This window comes from Athene noctua, chromosome 5, assembly GCF_965140245.1.
Source record: "Athene noctua chromosome 5, bAthNoc1.hap1.1, whole genome shotgun sequence".
NCBI lineage: Eukaryota > Metazoa > Chordata > Aves > Strigiformes > Strigidae > Athene > Athene noctua.
In genome coordinates this window covers 46,202,248-46,220,490 of record NC_134041.1, presented here as the reverse complement: position 1 = coordinate 46,220,490, position 18,243 = coordinate 46,202,248, and the positions used below count along the sequence as shown (strand labels likewise).

At 41.3% G+C, this 18,243-nt stretch overlaps 1 protein-coding gene across 6 annotated transcripts in view; it reads left to right on the top strand.

Annotated features, from left to right (window-relative positions):
- The window catches only part of MARCHF8 (membrane associated ring-CH-type finger 8), a 101,018-nt gene that overhangs the window by 6,412 nt on the left and 76,363 nt on the right, over positions 1–18,243 (top strand). For 5 of the 6 annotated variants that reach the window (XM_074907357.1, XM_074907349.1, XM_074907350.1 and 2 more), the window contains exon 2: positions 15,791–15,969. In XM_074907357.1, coding sequence (XP_074763458.1) covers positions 15,874–15,969 — 96 coding nt within the window. In that variant the 5' untranslated portion in view covers positions 15,791–15,873. Of the gene's footprint in view, positions 1–14,886; positions 14,908–15,790; positions 15,970–18,243 lie in introns of those variants that run through there. The other variant, XM_074907353.1, reaches the window with a different exon arrangement.

Sequence of the window (18,243 nt, the reverse complement as noted above, 5' to 3'; positions counted from 1 at the left end):
CTGAAGTAAATGCTGTCTTGCAAAGAAAGAAAAAAAGTCTTCTGAGTTCTAAGAGGAAGAGGAAGTTCACTTGCAGCTAAAGGTTTGTTGTGAGAGAGGAAATCTGAGTCTGGTTCCTGCTTCTGGCCTCTGTTTTCTGGTTTAAGCTACTTCACCTATGCGTACCTTAGTTTTCTGCAACTCAGTTGTCATCTGTATCATGTTTTTTGTAAGGTTCTTGTATTTTTTTTTTTAAATCTTTTTTTTAGCCTGCTTTCCAAGAGGAAGTGGGTTTATGCAATCACACTGCAAGCAAATTCTGAACCTGTTGGCCAAATGTGAAATATTTGTGGGAACTTTAGATAACACAGGAAAAAGGGAATGTTAATTGCAATGTCGCAACTTAGAGCTGCAGCCTCACCCTGCACCGAAGCCCATGGAGATAGCACTGTTTTAAACACAAGATAGTTCACGTGGGTGAGTGGCCCTTATGAAGCCTGTAACCATAGAATATCAAACTGTAGGATATCAGACTGAGCTAATCCTTTTATCTGTGGGATGGCCTTCTGGGAGCCTAGGGGAAAAGGTTAAGTATTGTTACTAAATTAGAGCTGGCACAGTGCTGCAGACTCTTCACAAAATTAATATGGCACGGTGCAGCAGACTCCACAAAATTAATGTTTGATAACATAAGGGGGTGGAGGGAGGAGAGATTCCCTTGTGAAATTACAGGAGTCTTGTCAGGCTGGCTTGATCTTGGGAGTTAACAAAAAAAAAAAGTAGCATGTTTGATTAAAAGATGGAAGGGGATTTTAACTTTGCTCTTGGCATAACAAAGCAGAAGCCAATAAAAATGGGATCAAATTTCAGCCTTCTAAATGCATCAGTGTTCTTATGCAGAAATAAGAAATGCCTTGAAATACTGCTTTTGAGCATGAAAACTCTATATATTGCCTTTGCCTTTTAGCAGTTCCTATGCATGAGGTGTGTATTTTGTTTCTCTGATTCTCATGACAGTGATGTTCAGCTATTTTGCACCCTTCATCCTAGGGTTAGAGAGGATAATTTCTGACTGATACCACTAGAGTTAAGTCTTTAAAATATTGCAGAAATATTCACCACGTTGCTTTCATCACAGAATTGCAAGGCTTGAAATGTCTCTGTGTTGTTCTGTACAAGTTGCTACATGCTTTAGCAGGTGTGTGAGAAAGTCCTGCTCTGGTACACCTGCGAAGCCCTGGAGTTCCCAAGGCCTTTTAGAGACGAGATTCTTTCTATGTGCCTCCCTGGGAGTGTAGACAAACTGCACTCAGATGTTTTTCAGGCAAATCACCGAGAAGGTGGGGTTCACAACTCTTATATTTTACAAATGGCAAAAGGTTCAAAATCATTCCTATTTGACCCTTCCTGATCCATCTGATTACTTTCTTAAATGGAATGTGTGGCTTTGTTTCTAGCGAGGCAATGTGATAGATTAGAACTGCATCTTCAAAGCTTGTGTTTAAAGCAGTGGGAGATGGCCCTGCCAGAGCCCTGTGCCTTGTACCGGGGTTGCCTAAGTGCTCCTTGCATTTTACCCCTGCTCAGTAAGGCTATATCTGAGATGCACATACTGAAGTGTGGAAGCATCTCCTCTATATACGTACATGCCAAATGCAGCAGGATTAGTTTGATGTATGCTTTGTAGTCTTTTGTGTGGTTTTCTTCCTCCCAGGATCGCAGTCTCCCATTGTCAACATCTGGTATTTTGGGGACCCTGAAGGACTTACATCTGCACCAGGCCTAGTCTTTTATTCACTAGTGGTGTTGATATCAACTTCTCCAACCACAAGGCTGTTGTCAGTTGCTGTTGAACATGTTTGAATCAAGATAAGATTTCTCACTCACTTTCCTTCGTTAGTGATACCCTGGTAAGAAGCAAACAGAGCGTTGTGTGGTCCAGCTGCCTGAGAGCAAGAAAGCTGACTCAGGATCAGTTCCTTATATAGAAAGGGAATTAGATACATCATGCCTTTTATTCTTGGCTGTGATCTTCCATTGTGTCTGTTAGACATTTGTTATGGTTGTTTGCTTTCTCTGTGTACTTGAGCTCTACTTGTCAGCTGGGACATGTGTTCAGTCTGTCTTATCCATCTCTGAATGCCTACTGGGAAGTTTTTCAGTTGACATGTTCTCATTGTACAGTGCTACAGGTGATCTGCACAGACTTGGTAGGGCTGTCATGCCCTGCAGGCATCCTGCTGGTTAGACTGATGGTTGGCTGCTTGTCAGTCCTCCATAGCTGCTGTATTTAGGCACTCCAGTTTGTCAGACCTGCATAGGTTTGACTTAGCCTGTCTTTACTGGCCATGCCTGGTACAGGGGTTGTGGGAGGAAGCTGCAGGGATGGTTCTGCTCCAGGGTGGATGCTCTTCTCAGGAAGGTATGTTTGCCAGTTGCATCTTGGTACTTTGGTATTATCTGCCTTTCCACATGACCCTTATACCTTGCCACAGTTTGCATTGCTGTTTCTGTGAATAAGGGAGGAGAAACTCAGCTGATGATCCAGCCTCTGACTGCCTCCTTTGAGCTGTATCCTCTGTGGTTCATGGACAGGTCTTCATGGTTGATGTAATCTAACTAATGCGTATGAGAGAAATCTGAGCCAGGAACAGGGAATTTAATAAGATGATGAAACTGTTGGGTTTCGAGACTGAAAGTAATTCTTGTCAGCAGGGGTTGTGAGTGGAAAGCAGCTTGACTGTACACAGTGCAACCCACTGAGGCCAGTAACATGGACATACTGCAGCACAGACCTGTTTTTTCTGAGATGCTGTTTATCCTCAGTCTCCAGCAACCCCTGTGAGTCAAGAAGAGACAGCAAGTTTCTGAGCTGAGCCTTTCTTCTGTGGGCCTTTTCTTCTTCCTTTATTGGAATGTGACAAAAAAAAGAAAATCATTAGCAGGCTAAGACATGCTTTAACCTGGTGAGCAATAAAACAGCACAGTATGATGTTGTTGGGCCTTCTACAACCCTTTCTATAAAAGATGCCACTCTAACATGACAGCTGTCAGAGAGATGAGTTACTTGAGCTTGTATCTTCACCACTGGTGTGTGAAGATGGCAGTGCCTTTCCAGACTGTTCATCTCCTCTTGCCATTCTTTCTAAGCTTTGAATGAGAAACCTGAAGGATCTTAAGAAGTCTCTTCTCAGCTGTATGATAACTGCTTCCTCTTTCCTCTCTTCCCTGCAAGATGACTGAGAGATGATGGTTTTTGAAGAGATACTAAATGTTGCATTGGAAGTTGGTATGTAAAATGTAGTCTTCGAAAAAGCAGTGACTAATTTGCAACTGACTACAGCTCTAGCTCAATCAGACGATTGCTAAAAATAATGCACCTTCTAATTCCACAGTTGATCTCTAATTAGAGAAGTATTCTAATTCATAACCTGCAGATAGGACAAGATCAGAGACTGAAGTGATATCTCTGTTTTGCCAGTTGGGAAAGTCTGGGCAGAAACCATGTTTGGAAAGGAATTTTGGGTGTAAACTGGGTGCTGTTAGGGCAATGATACTGAGTTTGTGCTGGATTCATGCTGTGTCTTCACCCCAGCTAAATGCTGTAGGGTGCAGTTTTGTCAGCAGTGTCTCTTTTTCAGGCAGATGCCCCTTCCTAGGGACTTTTTTTTTTTCTTTAAAAAAACACTACCCACCCCAAAAAAACCTATCCTTGAGCACACAAATGATGATGTTGTTTCCTGCTTGAAGCTGTTAGGTAGCACTGGTTGAGCATTGTAAGACAGCTGCCTAGCTTTGCTGCAGAAGCAGCACAACAAGAAGGAGCGGGAGCCTTCCACCGAGATATTTAACATTTCCTAAGATTGGGGTCTGAATACTTTTTAGCCTCTTTTTGGTTTCATTTCTAAGTTAGATGGTTACTGCCATCAGCAATGGGGCAGTGAGAGATCAGCTGGTCTTGCTGAGCTGTGAAACTTCGGTTAACTATCCAGGAAATGTTGTTGTGAGATTCTATCAAATTACTTCTTTGACAAAGGATGGTAATGGGAGCTTTTACCATTGCCAGGTAATATCATTCACTGAATAGCATGTGTTCCTGTAAAATAAGAAGTGTAACTTCCTCCAGAACCAAGGCTTTACGCCTCATTCAGAGAGAGCACAGCTAATGGAGGACTGTGACAGGCATGAGGTCACTTGTGACACAGAGAGGACCGTGTTCCTAAGCACAGTGCTGCTTCTTCCAGAAATCAGAGACTGAAGGGAGTGATTTGGTCCTCCAAGGAGAAAGCAGCAGTGTTTTGGTCACTTGTGGATTCCTGTCACTTCAAAAATAGCAGAATTCATATCCTTTGTCTTTAAATGCTTTATGACCATGTTGATGCTGCTATACAGCCCATGTGTGGGAGCCTGTGCCAAAGATGGGACTGCCTGTGGAGTAGAACATGCCAACTGTTTTAAGTGAGCAGAAAACTGATGAGTTTTTGTCTTAATTTTCTAACATCTGTTGCATTTGGAATAAGGAGTAGTTTTCTTCTTTCAGTTAAAAGAAAAAATAAATCTTGCATTTGCCATTTAAAAATGGTTAATGAAGAAATATGTCCTTATCTCTCCATTAGCCTAATTCAGCAGACATTACTGTCTAGTAATTTTTTGTCTGTAGTAATTTTTTTATCTACTCTTTGGAAGAGCAAACATCCCTGAATGTTATTGTAATTGTAATTACTTAGAGAAGGAAACCACATGGTCAGCAGGTATGGGTCCTGGTAAATATGAAGGAGAGAGTAGGGTGGGGTCAGGTGGTTTTTTCTCACTGCAGCTCTAAATGCAGTTAATGCAAAATTCTGATGTGACCTCAACAGGTTTGATGCTCCCCTCTTTCCAGCAGTACATTTTCCTTCAGGACTGATGAGATTTTTAGCTTTAAAAGTTTTTCTTCTTGCCTTTGATTTCAACAGATGCCTGATAGAAACTGCTATTCCTTCCAGGTTTTGTCTTCATGACTGTTTCAGATTTTACAATAGTGCTCATGTGCACCTAAATTGCAAGGGCCTTATTTAGCACACTTGGCTCATCTATCTGGCTTCTGTCTAAACTAATTTAAAACAAAGAGCATCTGTTAGGGGAGAAGACAGAAAAGCCACTTCTAAATGTGATTGGGTTGAAAAATGTGACACAGTTGGTATCATTGATGTGGCCATGATCCTGAATTTTGTTTTAAGCCTTTCCCTGTTTGGACAGCTTCCCGTATCAACTTCTTTTACTTGCCCAGTGGATATGCAACATCATCCAAGAATCCATTTCACTGTGTTGGCCCAGCTATCACCAGGTTCCTTCTAAACCATCTTTTGTCTGAGAGCGTGTTGCTCTCTTAACAGCCTGGGCTTCTCCTGACCCTTAGTAGACACTTGAATATTGCTTGAAGCATCTGCTGGAGTTAAAACTAGAAGTCACTTAAGCAGCAGGGCAACAGAGCACTGTGTAAGTCAGCCTCCTCTCCAGCAGCAAGAAACAGGTGTGCCATTCTGGGGTTTCTCATGAATAGGCACAATCTCTCTGTACCTGGATATTTCACTCTGTCTTAGCAGCCTTCTGTAGCTGGCTGCAGTTGACTGGTGATGAGCAGCTAGTGGATGGCAAACTGACTTCAGAAATACTGCTGTAGTTCTGGTGATAGCTGTGATGTATTTGATTTAATAGGATTGTATAAAGGTCTTCCATAGGAAGGATTAGTAGAGTTTTGTGCTTTTTCTATAAACTTCTCATAAAATAAACTTCTAAATGTTTGTAGAAAAGAATGGACTAATACTGGATGGGACAGAAAGGATCAACACTTGATAACTGAGAACAAGGACAACGAGTGAGGATGCAACTGCTGGACGCTGGTTTCTTGTCCATGTAAGAAGGCAATGATTTAAAGGAATCCACAGTCATGTATTCATCTCATGATCACATCCAGTGTCTATTTTAGGTTTGGTGGGGATGAATGGCCCTTTATAGACTGTGGTAAGGGATGCCTTGTCTGTGGGGTTCAGTAATGCCAGTCACTTCGGGTGGCACAGAGCACTGTTGTGGGGGGAAGACTAGCAGAACTGACATACGCGTGTCAGCACGCTTGTGTGAAATAACACCCTAATGAAGGGAAACTGTTTGTGCTGATGCTTCTCTGCTGCCAGCGTGTGTTGGTGTCAGTGCTGGAGTGGGGAGCTGGGATGAGGGAAGCCAGGCTGCTTGTCAGCTGTCTGAAATCAGTTTCCTGGCCTTTACACCAGGGACACTTGCGATAAGAAAGAGTACATGCATCCTTTCTAACTACACAACATACCCCATGATAAAGTTGCAGCTGGAAGAGGCCAACCTGTTCTGGCACTAGCGGGGAATTAATTCTGTTCACAGGCATGGACTTCATCTATAAGCTTTATACAGCTTTACTTTTTAACAATAATGCTGTGACACAGAGGTTCTTAAACTGTTCCTAGCATGATTTTCATGTTGAAATTGATGAGAAATACCATGTTCATCTGGCTAGCAACTTATCAAATCAAGATCTGGCAATTTTTGGTGAGAATGCTGGTGTGAAACTGAAGGAGCAACTCAGATGTGTACTGCTTTTACTGCTTGTATTACTGTAGCATTTCAGTCTGTGCTCTGGATTGTACCAGGTACCATACATTGCCATGATAAGGAGCAGTGCCACCCCCACAGAAGCTAGCTGTGCAGCTGAAACAGCCTAGAGAGGGAAGTGTAAGTACTGTTATCCTTCCATTGCACAGAAGTGACTTAACTGAAGAACTTAAATGATTTGCCTTACTGAACCACAGCCAGTGAGCACACCTCTGTACTTGTTATATTTGGAATAAAATTAAATTGGCTTTATGTCTATGGGGCTGTAGACCCTCCTGCCCCAGCTGGTTATTTCTGCCTGGAGCACAAGTTCTTGTGCAGCCTGCAGTGCTGGTCCTTCCCATGTTGCCCTCTGGAGAGGGTGTTGTTGGACACTGGCAAATGTATCAAGAAGGTATCGGCATGGAAAAAAATGGAAACAAATAGCCATAAAGTGGATGTGCTATGCCTGAATGTACTTCCTTATAAAAAGCTCTCACAGTGATCTGTTATACTTAAATGACTTGTAGTATTCCCTTGTATTTAAAATGTATTTAAAATTTAAAAGTTTTAACTTTGTGGGACAGCAAATTACTTCTGATAGCTAGTTTCGCATCAGAAGTTCAGGTTGCTTTAAAATGTGAGAAATTACAGTTGAAAACGTAATTACCGATGTCAGTAAATTTGAAAGAATTGGGTACAGCGTGCTTGATACATTGCCCTTTTTACTCTGTGCTTAAACGTTAGAAATTGGGTTTGGACTCTCCAATTGCATCACACAAGTCGTGAAGAATGTGGTTTATACCTATTTCCTCAGAAAGAGCTAAAAGGTTTGTCATAATGATCCAGAAATCTAGATTTTATTAAGACTTCCGAACAAAGATATGCTGTAACTGAAACCTGTGAATAAAGAGTTACCTGACATTTAACTCATAAATCATTCAAAAGAAATACATTCTTATGTGCACCACTTTGGAATTTTCTTACTCAGAGACAAAGAAGGAATGATTTCATACTTCTTCAAAACACAGAATCATTTAGTCAATAGTATATTCTTTTTACTCTGGCTTAAGAGGAATGTTTTGCCTCGTAGCAGTTAAACAATAGTGAAGAATGTTGCTTAGGCGCCTGTTGTTCATAAATAGCTTTTACAACTGTAAGCCTCTGATGTAATGGAAAGTAAGTGATGTAGCACAGGATTTTCCTAAAAATGCATCATTGTTATCTGTGTACAGTACAGAATGTGAGCAATGTCCTCACTGAACAATGATGAGATTGTTTTGTTTCATCACTATCTTCTGTTGTAAATATTTACACTGTTTGAGAAACACAGGCTTTCATTGTCTTCAATGTAAATGTATGCATTTGTTTTAATAGACCTTATTAATTTTTAAGATAAAAATACAGAGGAATTTTTTGCTGGATATCGGAAACGATTTAGTGTTTCATGAACCCCAAAATGATTATAGTAGAGAATGGGAAGTGATTATAAATTATCAATAGGTGTTACATTATATCATGTTGACTTGTCCTAGACTAGAAATTTGCCTGCATTTGTATGCTGATGCAGATTTCTGTCATGGTCTATACATGTATTAGTATTGTCCCTCTTTCCATTTGATTATAACCTTCACTAATATTTTATTTTAAAAAACATCAATCATCATATAGAATGCTTTGTCAAATCATAATGATCATGTGAGTGTTTTTCCCAATAGATTTGCTATTAGTCTGGAGGTCTGGGGTGTTGCCTTGTCCTTGACATCACTCGCTGTCTCTCCCTGGCATGTCATAGTTTTGTGAGTTTTGGCTTTTGTCCATGAGAATTGGGGAGGGGCGTGATTTTGTATCCAGTAGATGTACTGTGGACACTTCTGTGCTGACTGCAGGGTGATCTACAGTTGCAGGGGACCAACTGCAGCAATCTTAGCGGGCCATTCCCAAACCTGTGTTCACAGTAATGTGACCTTTTTTATTTTCCTTTAATTTAAGAATATCGAATTGTATGCAACCCCACCACTGTGCTCTTTAACCCTTTCTGTGGGTTAGTAAGGAAAAGATGCATCAACCATTGCATCACCAGTGTGCACAGTGATGGAATCCATGTAGGTTACTGCTGTGCAATGCTGAAGAAAGAAAAATAGCTTTTCTCCAAAACTGTAGCAATAGGCATGGTACTGTGACATGCTGTTATCTGACAGTGGGTATTATGAACCAAGCCATCATTTGTGTCTTTAAGAAAAATTTAATTTGAGCCATGTGATTAAGACAGCGTAATTTTTGCTCTGCAGTTTGGCTTCAGTGTCACATTGGAGGGAAGAATGCCTCTTCTGGAGGGGGGCATTAATTTCTCTGGAAGTCAGTCTCTGCTCATTGTGGGAGTCGATGGGATCGTGGCTGACTGATAACAAGGCAAGTCCCATACATGCTGTGATATTACATCCTGCTTGCAACAAATCTGTAGATGCACAGCTTGCCGTGTGATTCATGTTCTAGACCTGCTCTGTTCAGAAGCACCTCGGGGCAGGAAGATGTGTTTAATGTGAAGGGGTGAGATGAAATGGTGATTATCTAGGCAAAAGAACGATTGGCACCCCCTTATGCAAATAGATTTGGAAATTTCAGTGGAGCAGGTAGAGCAACTTGCTGGCTGAGAAGACAGCAGCCCTGGCTGCTGACTTCTCCCAGACCCCCCCATTAGGGCTTCCCAGTGTAGGGAATGAAACTTCTGCTTTACCTCTGTTTCTTTTTTCGTGTTATAGTTACTGTCCCAGGGTTTATTGCTGATGTTGTTATGGACTGTTTCATGAACAAATATACATGGGAGTACTTAAAAATGTGTATTACCTAGCAGACCATTGATGTAGTTAAAGTTCTGCCTCTGTATCAGGAGCTTACTGCCCGTGTGTGTGGAGAGCACCTGGTGCTTTGTTCTTTCACAGGACATCAGGAATGATCATGATGCTTGCTGATGCAGGTAACTTGCTGTTAGTAGCATAAGCAGACACAAGTAATTTATTTTTTTCTCAGGGGACTGTAATGACTGTATTATTTTGTTATCAGAACAGAGGGAAGTGACATTTGTTTTCTTCTGAATGCTACTAAGCTAGTTTATAATTGCATTTTGCAGCTGCTTTGATTTGAAGGGGACAGATTTTAAGGAATCTGTTTTTCAGAGGTGCAGATCCTGCTCAGCTTCCATTAAAATAAGGGAGGGTTGCTAAGAGCTCTGGGACCATTATTATGGATGCTGTAGTTTAACAGCTTGCTTGTCGAGTTGTATTATGTTTGTAAAAACAATCATATTCGTATTTTGAGAGGAGTCAGCCAGATCTGGCAGATACTTCTGTTTCTCTGTGTTGCATGTAGTCTACAGCTATGTATTCCTGTACATTGAGAAACTCGCAAAGGGAATGTGGGTAACATGCAGAAGGATCTCTTGTCCCATTTCTAAGCCTTTCTTTTGATTTCAACTACATAACATTTTTTAAAAAAATATTTGAAGAGAAATGTTTTTAAGTCTTGAAGCTGATTATTTTTAGGACACTAACAGGTGGAGGGAAGGAGGAACTGAGATAATAAAGGGAGAAGTTGCAGCTGAACTAGTAAACAGTGCAAGATATATGGGCAGAGGCATAGCTGTAAATAGCAATAATCCAGAATTATATCTTCCTGGTCTGAGTACAAGGGTTCTTTTCACTTCTAATGTTGTACTAGCCCTGAAACGTGAAAGGTACTGCAGGGAAAGAAGTGTTAGTTTCTCTCCCTTAAGCTCCCTTGATTAGGTTTGTTTGTCAAGTTGACAAATGCATGTGAAGTGTATGAGGCTTGATAACATCTCCTAAATAATACTGTTAACAAAGTACTGATTAAGCTACAGTAAAACAAAATGAGATGCAGATGCAGGATCCTCTTTTTGAAAATGCACATCTGTCATCTCTAGAAAAGGATTATGTAAGCTACACTAGTAGGGGAGGAGTCTGGACAAGCTCAAAATACAATAAATAAAAGCTTTAAACTGGAGCCAACACAAGCTAATAGGATTGGCAATATTTGCAGATATGGAAAATGTAGCGTACAGAAAATAGACATGAGCTATATCCAGCTGAAATGTCAGGGTAGGTAAGGAAAGTTAAGATGCACACAGGAATTTGCTAAGGTCACTGGATGAGGGCTTCTGTTACCTTCAGAACAACAACAACAAAAAACCAAACACTTTTTTTTTTTAATGGGGTTTTAAGATTTCACATCAATACCTCTAGCAGAAAACCAGATCCCAAATCTGCATTAATAGATTATTTCAAGTCTCACTAGGAGAAGGAAAGCCAGCTCATGAAGACATTAACACCATCTAGCAGCAGTCAGAGGTTTCTTCAGAGGGTTTCCATTCCTGTTTGGGTTGATCAGTTTTCGTGCTGCATAGAGGGGAAGTTTCAGAAGGCCAGGGTTCACAGCAGTGATTCACAAAGCCTCTGGATGGCACTTTCCAGCTTGCAGCTTGTAGGTCCCCTGAAGTCTAAAGGCTGCATCCATTCTACGGCAGGATTGTCACAGCAATGCACAGCGCTGCAGTGTCTGGATTATATGGGTAGCAGCAATCTGTTGCCTTATTTTTAACCTGCCCACCCTGCAACAGACCACTGACCTATGTGGTACAGCTTGCTGTCATTAATGGGGGCTAGGGGAGTTGAAGAAAAGTGTAAGAAGCCTTGGGGCAGATTTGAATGACTCACAGGTGAAATTCTTTCCAATTCCTTTCTGTTAGAAACTATCCTCTTGCTTCTACCACAGGTTCCAGGGTTTATCTTTCAAGCACATGAAGACAGATTCTTTTATAATCCAGAATACCTATTGTACTTCAAATAGGAAAACAACTGACGTATTTGACTGCTATTTTTTTCCCCTCCTATGAGTAATGCAAAGCATGTGTACACACCTACATACATCCTCAGGATGCTTTTCTTTTGGTAAGGCCTGTGTACATCTGCAGCCAATGCCACTACATCTCCAGAGCTTTTGCTGAAGTTCTCCAGCATATGCCACAGAGCAAGGGAATACAGTAGACTTTCTGAAGTGTAAATGACCTAATAAAACCTGCAGTTCATGCTGCACAATTTAGTTTCTGGTATATACTGAACCACAGACAGGAGACCATGATTTGTGCTTACTTGACCCAGTCAAGCTGGGAATCTTTGGCGAATAGCAAGTTAGCCTTTATTTTGGAATGTGTAGTGGGCAGAGAAGCTGCAGTGGATGGCAGGTGAGAGACAACAGAATAGCTTCCTCCACCTGGATTCTTCCAATGGCATTTCTCACTGTAACAATCCAGCAATTTACAGACTGTTAGGTTCATCTCATGGCAGATTTATGTTCTTGTTTTGTCACTTGGGAAACTGAGGTCCTGACAAGGTGGATGATGGAAGTGGAGTTTCAAGTGGTCTCCCACCTGCTTGTGCTATAGTGAGGTTACCTGTTGTTGTCAGTTGTCCCTTCTCATGTACTTAATACTGATAACCCCGGGGGAACCAAATTTTCTGCTTCTGTTGCTGTCAGGAGATTGACTGCTCAGGGGAATGCCACAGCCACCAGGCCCAAATCATGTACATGCTTTTCTTTCCTTTTTTCTTCTTAACTACCTTTACAGAGTCTTTGTCTCATTTCCTCTGAATATGACAGGTCTTCCTGCAGCTTCATTGTTCTAGCAATGTAATGAGGACCCAGCCGATGTAGTTCTAGGTGTCTGCTGGAATTTTTAGTAACTGTTTTGCCTGCCTTGCAGAAAGCAAAACTGGACTACCTTTTTTGTGGGTGGGCAAAATCTTAGCTGCATTAAGCTAAGATCTCCTGTGGGCTCTGAGGCCAGGATTTTGACCTCTTTTGTCTTTTGAAATGGTATTGGTTTCTGAAGGCTGTCTGCAGTGGAAGTATGGCTGGAATCCATTTTTCAGGAACCAGTGTGGCTATAGATAAGGGGATCAGTAGGGCTTCATGCTGTCCTCTGTCCTGGCATTTCCATGTGTCCCAGCCAGGTTTGCAGGAAACCTCCCTAGTCTGTATTTGTGGCTTGTTGACTGTTGGCAGCATTAGAAAATAAATCTCTAAAGGGTCCAGCTATGAAAACAGGCTTAACTTTTATTATAGTTTGCTGAAAGCCCAAACTCCTAAGAGAGGTTTTGTTTAAGTATTTTACTCCAGTGAATGATATGTGAACTGTCATGAGGGCAGGAGAAGAATAGGATCCCTCCTCCTTCACAGGCAGATAGGACCTGTCTATGGGACCTGGCTGGTGCATGTGCCCTCCCTATCCCTATCCTTTCATCCCACAATTACTTCAGCATTCCAGGCAAAAAGGAGCTGGAAAATCCTTCCTCTGTGAACAGAATGGCATCTACACCAGTGGTCATGGGACTTCCCTTGCATGTGTGGCTTATGAACCAAATACCACACATGGGAGGAGGAAGTTGAGCCCTTATATGCCACTTCCTGGGTGAGTTTACTCAGCTGTTGGGTGGAGTTGCTGTAGTAATGAGGAACCCTCACTTTGTGTGGGGGATGGCCTGAACATCTGACTGGAATCCTGAAAAGAAGGGAGTATCTATGAGCAGTCCCCTTATCTTAGCATTTCTTCCCTGGAGGCCCTTCCCTTTTTTGGGAGGCCCTCAGTTTGATGTGCTTGAAGCTTGGAGCCCTGTTAATTGGTGTGCAACTTCTAACCCCTGGATTTGAGGTGCATGTGATGTTAATTTAGCTGTGAAAAATGTCCTGTGGAGCTTGTCATAACTTGCTTTGTGTTGAGTGGCATTGCTTTTCTGGCATCCTTGTCTGTTTGTGCTTGGTACTGCAGATGGTCTGTTGATTCATGTAACTTTATCCTTTAATTAGCGCTGTGGAGTTAACATGTTTCAGGTTGATACAGACAGGTTTTGAGTGTGTGCCTTGATGGGGACCTTCCAGATTGGGGGTGGTACAGTGTGGCATCTGGGTTAAGTTTAGAGCTTATTCTAAGCCACCCTGGAACAAAGACAGGCTTTATTAGAGTGTCTGCCAGGCTTTTTTTACCAGAGGAGGGCTGTTTCACATCGTCTTTGAATATCTAATTGGATTATATCTGCTGCTTGAGCTCTTTCAAAGAATTCTAACACTCTGTCCTCAAAGTACCTGCAGAAAAACTGGTTTTACTTGTTGGTCATCATCAGAGGGGCTTAACTGTGTTTTCTAATAATTTTCCTTGTTCTCTTTATGGTAATAATATGTACTTGTTTGCAAGCCCAGAACCCTTTCTGAGGGGGACACAGACCAGAGTCCTTTATCCTCCTTCTTGGCTCAACTATCACTGGCAGTAGCACAGAACATATTATCTGGCATATTTTCATTGGAGCTTAATGTTCTCTGGATTCCATTTCCTTATGTTTTCTTGGGAAAATACCTTCCCTTCCTGCTTTGTTTATTGAAGTTTGATATTTCTGTCTCAGCCCACATTTATCTCTCTGGCTTGGCACCTTTAGAGGATGCAGCTAAACAGGTGTGTAGAGGACCCGGGGAGGTTCTGTGTTTTCTCTTTATGCTTTATAGTGCTGCTAAGTCCCATGTTTTCCTCTGTCCTCCAATAAGGGATTTTCCTTGTTGTTGCTTGCTTATGCATATAGATGTGTTTTATTTTTAAAATCAGTAATGCTTAGAATTTATGGAGGCATTGCCTTCAAAGCTTTCATGCATGCTTTATGATGCACTGTCTTGGCACTTACAGAAGTAATACAGATACTGACCACGTGTCAGTAAGGCTGCTGAATTTGGCTGAGCACTCTAACGGGCAGATAGCATCATCCAACAAATGGAGTGTGTGATTGGGAAGCAGCAGGCATTGCCTGCATTTTTGTTTTTGCTCATGACTTGCTCTATGAACTTTGATAACTCTCCCTTTCAGTGCAGAGATGATACTGAACTACCATTCCCCGTATAAAGTGCCTTGGGATATGTAATTATTTTTTTTCTTCTGTTTAATCAAAAGCAGTTGAAAGTTTTGATCCTGTTTTCATTTTACACAACTGCAGTACTTTTGTGGAGTCTAATGGGAATAGAACCAGAGTGGTATTTCTTACAGAATCAAAAACCTAGGAACCTTGGCCTCTCTTTAAAACTTCCAATTGATAAATATTCAATAAGAAATGTGTGCAATGTAAGTTAAGGATATGTACTAGGTCCTAGGCTATACTACTTACAAACTGTTAAGCAACATAATATATAGGGCCATCTATCCTCTGTTTTCTGCTTTCACAGATTCAAAAACAAAAAGTTCATATGGAAACAGAAGAACAGTGCATCATCCAGGTGCCCTATTTAATGCAATCCCTGCTGTGTTAATTCCCCTCTAATCCTTTCTTTAAACACAATTGATTGTGTCTCATTTGCAGCAGGTTACATTTCAAATAAACACTGCACGATCCTATAGGTTTCAAAAAGCTTTTTATTTAACATAACTTCACTAATCTAATAAAATGTTTGGCTAATTATGCCTGCCTTTCAGATTACTGTTGCCAATTTTCGCTAATTTAGGTCTATCACTGTCTTTCCTATGTGTAATGCTTCCCTGTTTTATTAGTAAAAGAAGGATAAAGTGTGTGTTGTCTAACAGATTCCCAATTTCTAGCAAGGGATTTTGATTATATTATTCTCTAATAGTCTTAAGAAAGGAAGAGCACACATGATGTGTCTTCCTATTGCCAGCTGGTACATGTTTATATGAAGGACAGGAGCCAAATTCAGGCCATGGACTGTTTTTAACCATTCAGCCTGATTCAGTATGATGCCTGAGGGGCAGTTTGGGAAACTACCTGCATGAACTTTGCTCTTTGTACCCCCAGGTAGCATGCTCCCACTGCTCAGCTTGGAGAACTGCTCTTCCTCCTCCTCCCTATCCGTGCAGACTCGAGCATGATCCTTGCCCTCTGGCTTTGCTCTTGGACTACTTTCAGAACTGGTTGATAATTTATTTATGCATTAATTTGCATAAATTGTGCTCTGACCTGTCTAGTTCTAGCTCTTTAAAACTCCTGTGTCTTTTCTCATCCAGTCAGTGCACCAAACTCTCTTCTGTTCAGAATCCAGAGAGAAGATAAGAGGTGCATCTTGGTCCAATTGATGTCTTAGCTTTAATTTAGAAATAATTGCATTTCAAGCTACTTTAACATTATCTAATATTTTTATTTTTTAGGTGCAAGGCCTGACAATGGCACTGAATAAACACTGCCTTCAAGCCTCCTTCCTGTAAATGATAGGACCAAACAAGGCAGTGTGATGAACATGCCACTGCATCAAATCTCTGTCATTCCAGCTCAGGATGTTACCTCTTCCAGAGTCTCCAGGAGCAAGACCAAAGAAAAAGAGGAACAGGTACTGTCAGATATGCAGGAAGTTATCTAAGTATAAAATGATAGGGATTATCAAATCAGGCCTGATACCATTCCAAAGACCCAACTCCTTGCATGACTGCTGCTTTTAGTGAAGGTGAATGTTACCAAATTACTTCTTTATTCTCGTATTTACTATTTTAAAGCAGCTGGCTGCAAAATTGTAGTTGTTGTTGTTGTTGAATAACTTCTGCAGAATGCAAGCTATGACCTTCTATTTTGCATCAGAATTCAAGGCAGATAGGGATTTTGGATGGTGGCTCTAGTAGCGTTGTCACGGAAACTTACAGGTATATTTTACATTTCTAAAAGAAAAATAGTATGGGGTGTGAACCCCTATATGCAGCTGTGGATCATGTTTTTCTTTGCTCTTGGCAGCATTTAATAGCTGTGTTTGTGGTTTGTATGGACTGGAATATCACAAGAAAGGAAATACACACCCATATGTATACTTACTGTGCTGTTTTCTGCAGCTAGGATTTGTATTTTTAACTTGGGAGCATATGTGTGAATGCAATCATTTTGAGGTCTTGTTGTGGTGCTAATGAGAACAGGAATGCAAAATTATCTTAAGTATCTAATGCTTTTAAGTCTAATAGAACCTAATTAATAGGCTACTTAACAATTTTTAATAGCATACTGTGTCTATTCTTCACATGTCAACCTTATTTACCCCTGGACTATGTCTCTGATCCAGCCCAAAGACCATAGTGTGCATCATGCTTTAGTGTACACTGTACTGCATTGAATTTTACATTATCTGTCAGTTTCACAGAAAACCTCTTCATGTTTTTTTAGCTCTAACATAAAATCAAGTCAAGAGGACATTCACATTATGCTACAACTGCTGGGCTTGTTTTGTGGGCTGCTCAGCAGTGGTTACTTCTGAGGAGATGGAGGGTGATACTGAATACAGATAGGTTGTGGCTTAACTGTAAGGGGCTAGAAAGGTGCTGTCATGGTACAGAAAAGGATTCACTAAGTAACTTTCGGGAGGATAAAAAGAAGTTGCTTCTGATGTGTTAGGATCATCTGCCCTGGCCACCTTCCTCACCTGTCACCTGTCCAAATTGTACCTACCAGAGTCATCAGTGAGTCAGTAAAAATAAATTGTCCCATTTTGGGGTTTTGAAGTCTTCTCCTTAGTAACATCTTAAAGTGGATTCTAGCCCTTCAGATTCTTAAACTAGTAATTAATTAGGCTAGCACGCTGATGGTTTTTGTTGCCAGAACTAGGCAAGAAGTTATCTTCACAGTTGAGGTGCTCTGAATCCCTAAAGCACCCAACTCAGGAGTTAGCTGGAATCTCTTACTTCCCAGCTGTTGCATGTAGTCACTGGCTGGGCGGCTCTCTAGGTAAGAGGACTCTGCTGTTTCTTCCCTTTTGTTCCCTCCCATATGGAAGCTGTATGTACTGAGAGTGAAACAGCCCCTCTACCAAATGCAGGACAGTGCTGTGAATTAACTACCCACCCCTGGGACAATGGGGATTAGGAGTCTGATCAGATCAGAACAACTTGTGGTAACTGACCATGCAGTGAGCCCAGAAGTGGGAGTCCCAAGTCTCCTTCTAAACCTGTTCTTCATTTCTGACACAGTGACTTCAATGTTAACAAATCTCCCCTGTGTTTTCTTCATGATAACTACTTGAAATATTGATTGTTTCCCATGCGAGGCTGCTGTTGTACCTTCATGCCTTCGGACATTTGAAACAGAACAGAGTATTTATTTAAATACATGCAGTATTGCAGAAGAAATAATGGGGACAGAGACTATGCAAGCAATAGATTAGGCTAACCTGGAAACACTTCACATTTCCCAAGTCTTGTCCTTCCTGTCTCCATCAGCATATTCATTCATCCCCCAAGTGTCCTGTATTCTGTCAAACTCACAACTGGAACAGCTGAAGTGCCAGGTGAACTGCCTGCTGTCCTTGATGCCCAGCTGTACTGACACTGCATCTGCTCCTGTGCACTCAAGCCACAGCCTGGCCCTCGTACATTCTTCCCTACTCCTGCGAACTGCATTACTTCTGGTGTTAACCTTTAATGCTGGATGTAACAAATGAGCTGGAGGGCAGTCAAGTTGTTAATATGCTGACTTTGACCAATCCAGTCAAATTTTCCTATTGCATCAGTTAGGACATTCAAGGCTACTTGCTAGTCAGAGTCCCTGTTAACTCTTGGGTGCAATCAGGACCTGCTGGCCATGACTGTGAGTTTTGCTTATATTTAAACTATATAGTAAAGGGGAGATA